The sequence below is a fragment of the Lycium ferocissimum genome, chromosome 3 (genome assembly GCF_029784015.1).
Source record: "Lycium ferocissimum isolate CSIRO_LF1 chromosome 3, AGI_CSIRO_Lferr_CH_V1, whole genome shotgun sequence".
In the NCBI taxonomy this organism is placed as follows: Eukaryota; Viridiplantae; Streptophyta; class Magnoliopsida; order Solanales; family Solanaceae; genus Lycium; species Lycium ferocissimum.
The window spans coordinates 66,271,087-66,276,539 of NC_081344.1; the positions used below are offsets into that span (position 1 = coordinate 66,271,087).

A 5,453-nucleotide genomic window follows, 5' to 3' on the forward strand; every position below is an offset into this window, starting at 1 on the left:
AGGATGCCATGGCTTGTCTGTTGAGCTACTTGATTGGATGTCTTAGGCAGGCATGATCCTGACTCTTTCTGAGGGATCCCAGACTCAAGTAGGAGCGCGAGACTCCCCGAGCTGAGGTAGCGCGGGTTTCGGGACTCCGTGAACGCGGCCGGTCATAGCGGCTATGGCTCTCCAGTATTCGGGCCCCGGTTTGATGTTGCTGGATCCGGTACAGTTCTTCTGGTATTGTGGCACGGCTAGCTGTTCAGCCTACTATGACTGTTGATGAGCAGAAGAGATGTGATAAATTTGACTAGATGGCTGCATGCATTTCTGATGGACATCAGTCTTGGCCGACGCTGCTTTTGAGTTCTTGGTTAACTGCCACGAGAGATTGGATGCTCTTGGACTAGTGATGTCCAATGGTGTGTCGTTTGTGGCTATGTAGATAGTTGGTCCCGTCAAGCAGTGGTAGAAAGCGTTCGTGGAGACTAGACCAGTTAAAGCGCCTCCGCTTACTTAAGAGGAGTTTTTGAGGGTTTTCTTAGAGAAGTGAGTCCCTTTCAGCTTGCGTGAGGAGAGGCGTGAGAGGTTTGACCATCTTGAGCAGGGTTCTATAAGTGTTACTGAATACGAGATGGAGTTTCATGCCTTGTCCTGTCATGCTTTGACTATTCTACCTGATGGGACGGAGAGGATCTGCAAGTTCATTCGAGGGTTATCGTATCATCTCAAGGTTGCTGCTATGTTTGTTGCCTCTTCAGGCAAGGACTTTGAGGGTGTTGTTGATGCTGGGCGGGGTATGAAGACCCTCAGGTGCTAGGGGTTTAGGGATAAGGCTGTGAAGAAACCTCGTTCTTTTGGAGCTTTTAGGAGCTTCTCCTCTGGAGGTCATGATCACCATAGTAGAGGTCATCGTCCTTAGTTAAGTCGACCAGCCCAGGCAGCCATTCAGCCTTCTTAGGGTGGTACTTCGGGTCATAGTGGTGGATACATGCCGGGTCAGAGCTCCCAACCTTCTTATTCTCGGCCAAGTAGCCATGGTGGTTATTCTGGTTCTTCTCCTCATCCAGCAGCTCGTGGAGGATGTTATGAGTGTGGTCAGGTTGGGCACTATGCTAGAGATTTCCCCAGAGCTCGACAGGGTGGTTCGCGCCCCACTTCTTAGGTTTCCACTCCGAGATCCGCTAATCATCCATCTAGAGGTGCTTCACATGGTGGTAGAGGGAGTTGTTATGCGGATAGAGGAGGCACTCAGATCGGCCATGGAGGTGGTCGTGGTGGTGCCCAGTCTTAAGGTATTAGGGCCCAATGTTATGCATTCCCGGGTAGACCCGAGGCGAAGGCCTCATATGGTATGATTATAGGTATTATTTCTGCTTGTCACCAGTCAGCTGTGGCTTTATTTGATCCGAGTTCTACGTATTCTTATGTGTCTACTTATTTTACATCGGGTGTTGATATGATGTGTGAGTCTCTTAATGTTCTTGTTTATGTTTCTACCCTGGTGGGAGAGTCCGTAGTGGTGGATCGAGTGTACCGATCTTATCTATTTACTGTTATGGGGTATAAGACTTAGGTTGACTTGATGATTCTTGATATGACTGATTTTGATGTGATTTTGGGTATGAGTTGGTTATCTCCGTGCCATGCCATTTTGGATTGTCATGCCAAAATAGTTACTTTAGCCATGCCTGGTATTTCTATGTTAGAGTGGAAGGGTTTGGTTAGTCGCGCGCCTAAGAGGTTAGTTTCGTTTCTTAAGGCGCGTCGGATGGTTGAGAAGGGGTGCCTAGCTTACCTTGCTTATATTTGTGATACTAGTGCCGACACTCCTCCACTTGAGTTGGTACCGGTTGTGAGAGAGTTTCTTGAGGTGTTCCCTACTGATCTTCTTGGTATTCCTACAGAGTTAAAGGAATTGAAAGAGCAGTTGCAATATTTATTGAGCAAAGGGTTTATTTCGTCCTAGTGTTTCTCCTTGGGGTGCACAGGTTTTGTTTGTGAAGAAGAAGGACGAGTCTATAAGGATATATATTGATTATAGGCAGTTGAACAAGGTGACCATTAAGAACAAGTATCCCATTCCCAGGATTGATGACCTGTTTGACCAGCTTCAGGGAGAGTCAGTCTTTTCTAAGATTGACTTAAAGTCCGAATATCATCAGCTTAAGATCTGGCAGAGGATATTCCCAAGATAGCGTTTCGTACTCGTGATAGTCATTATAAGTTTTTGGTTATGTCCTTTGGGTTGACTAATGCCCCTGCAGCGTTTATGGAGTTGATGAATAATGCCTTTTAACCGTATTTGGACTCATTTGTGATTTTATTCATTGATGATATTTTGATCTATTCTAGGAGTAGAGAGGAGCATGAGAGGCATTTGAGGATTGTTCTTGAGACTTTGAGGGAGAAGAGGCTTTATGCCAAATTCTCCAAGTGTGATTTCTGGCTTAGTTCTGTGGCGTTTTTGGGGCACGTGGTGTCCAAGGATGGTATCATGGTTGACCCATAGAAGATTGAGGCTATTCGTGATTAGGGCAGGCTTACTACAGTTTCAGAGGTTCAGAGCTTTGTTTGTTTGACTAGTTACTATCGACGATTCGTTGAGGGATTTTCTGCTATAGCATCTCCTTTTACCAGATTAACCCAAAAGCCGTTCCCTTCCAGTAGTCGGATGGGTGTGAGGCGAGCTTTAGGAAGCTCAAGGACTTGTTGACTTCGGCTCCCATTTTGGCTCTTCCTGTGGAGGGAGAGGGTTTTACGATTATTGTGATGTGTTGAGGTTGGGTCTTAGTTGTGTTCTCATACAGAAGGGAAGGTCATAGCCTATGCTTCTAGGCAATTGAAAGTGCACGAGAAGAACTACCCCGTTCAAAACTTGGAGTTAGCAACGGTGGTGTTTACTTTGAAGATTTTAAGGCATTATCTCTATGGCATGCACTGTGAGGTTTTCACGGATCATAAGAGCCTTCAAAGATATTTTCAACCAAAAGGATTTGAACATGAGGCAACGAAGGTGGTTAGAGCTACTCAAGGATTATGCCATGTCTATCCTTTATCATCGGGCAAGGCCAATGTGGTTGCGGATGCTTTGAGTAAAAAATCTATGAGCATGGGTAGTCTTGCTTGTCTTCAGGTTGGAGAGAGACCGCTGGCTAGAGAGATTCAGAGTTTGGCAAATTCCTTGGTTAGGCTTGATATTTATGAGCCTGGTAGAATTCTCGCTTGCGTTGAGGCACGTTCCTCTTTGTTGGAGCAGATTCGAGCTCAACAGTTTGATGATCCAAAGTTAAGCAAAATTCAGGACAAAGTGTTGGAAGGGAAGGCTAGAGAGGCTAGACTGGATGATGATGGGATTTTAAGGATCAAGGGTCGAGTGCATGTGCCTCGGACCAGTGATTTGACTACTTTGATTATGGAGGAGGCCTACAGCTCGAGGTATTCTATTCACCCTAGTGCTATGAAGATGTATCGAGATTTGAAGAAACACTCTTAGTGGTGTAGCATGAAGAATGATATCATCAAGTTTGTGTCCAAATGTTTGAACTGTCAACAAGTGAAGTATGAATATCAAAAGCCTAGTGGGATTTCTCAAAGGATGCCCATTTCCGAGTGGAAGTGGGAGAGGATTGCGATGGACTTCGTGGTAGGTTTGCCACGGGCTTTGGGCAAGGTTGACGCTATTTGGGTGATTGTGGATCGTTTAACCAAGTTAGCTCATTTCATTCCTGTCCAGACGACTTATACTTTTGAGAAGTTGGCTAAGGTCTACATCCGTGAGATTCTTCGTTTGCATTAGGTGCCCATTTCCATTATTTCTGACCGAGGTAGTCAGTTCACCTCTCAGTTTTTGAAGAATTTACAAAAGGAGTTAGGCACTCGGGTTGAATTGAGCACGACATTCCATCCCCAAACTGATGGTCACTTTGAGCGGACTATCCAAGTTTTAAAGGATATGTTGAGAGCATGCCTGATTGATTTTGGTGGTCATTGGGACCAATTCTTGCCTTTGGCGGAGTTTGCTTGCAATAATAGTTACCATTTCAGCATCAAGATGGCTCCTTTTGAGGCGTTATATGGTAGGAGGTGTCGATCTCCCATTGGTTAGTTTGACTCATTTGAAGAGAGGCCGTGGGTTACCGATTTGCTTAAGGATTCATTGGAGAAAGTGAAAATCATACAAGGAAGACTTCTCACCTCTTAGAGTCAGCAAAAGAGTTACCGGACCGTAGAGTTCGTGATTTGGAGTTTATGGTGGGTGATCGGGTTTTGCTTAAGGTTTCACCCATAAAAGGTGTGATGAGGTTTAGGAAGAAAGGGAAGTTGAGTCCTCGTTACATTGGTCCTTTTGAGATTATTCAGAGATTTGGAAAGTATCTTATGAGTTAGCACTACCTCCTGGTTTGTCTAGTATGCATCCGATGTTCCATTTTCCTATGCTTAAGAAGTACATTTCGGATAGTTCTCAAGTGATTAGATGGGATTCGATGATGCTTGATCAGAATTTGTCCTATGAGGAGGAGCTAGTTGCTATTTTGGATAGTCAGATTCACAAGTTGAGATCCAAGAAAATTGCTTCTGTGAAGGTTCAGTGGAGAGGTCATCCAGTGGAGGAGGCTACTTGGGAGACCGAGACTGATATGAGGGCGAGGTACCCTTGACTTTTTTTATACCCGCGGTACTTCCTTTCTCTTTTCTTTCTTTGATGTTCGAGGACGAGCATGTGTTTTAGTGGTGGATAATGTAACGACCCGTTAGGTCATTTTGGCTATTTTGCCCTTATTAACCCTTCCCTCGCTTGTTTTTGGGTTTGTTGTGTTGTGAAAATGGTTGGCACGATTCCCTAGGTAACAGAAATCTCTTAAGTTGGAAATTTGCTAAGTTTAGGAATGTTTCAGTGTTTGGGGGGATTGATTCCATTAGCTTTGGAACGTCGAATTTAGGATGCTTGGTTCAGTTCCCGAGGGTCTTGAGGGCATTTTGAGCACTTGGTTAGAAAGTTGGTTTTTGCCCGTTCGGGGTTGACTTAGTCAACAAGACCTCTTTTGGAAATTCCGAGTGCACAAATGAATTCGTAGCGCATTTTTACATGTGTCTGCATAGTCGGTTTGTGCCGAGGAGGTTTCGGGAGAGTCTCGTGATTTCGGGTTGAGATAGTAAAAAACCAAATTTTTATCTATTATGGTGTTTTCACTAGCACGCAAAGGGTCGTGTCCCTGAGAATACGTCCAAGTGAGCGTAGGCTCGCCGAAGCGAGATCCTATGATTTGGCCAATCTTCGCCCTTGCGGACAAAGTCACACAGGTGCGGGCTCGCAACAGCGAGTTAGGCTTCGCCGCTGTGGACAAAGTCACGCAGGTGCCGGTCTATAGTAGCAAGCTAGGCTTCGCCGCTGCAGAGCCAAGATATTTCATAAAGCTTCGTTGAGGCGAGCTAGAGGTAATCGATGCGCATGCCCCGGGGCGAATGTG

General features: G+C 45.3%; 1 protein-coding gene across 1 annotated transcript; it reads left to right on the forward strand.

The window, feature by feature from the left end:
* The first annotated feature begins 296 nt into the window (after window positions 1-296).
* Window positions 297-3,478, forward strand: LOC132049013 (uncharacterized). The gene is made up of 5 exons (XM_059439689.1): window positions 297-391; window positions 547-795; window positions 1,890-1,973; window positions 2,338-2,474; window positions 2,793-3,478. The coding sequence occupies exons 1-5, from the start codon at window positions 297-299 to the stop codon at window positions 3,476-3,478; spliced, it is 1,251 nt and encodes a 416-aa protein (XP_059295672.1).
* Window positions 3,479-5,453: the final 1,975 nt, after the last annotated feature.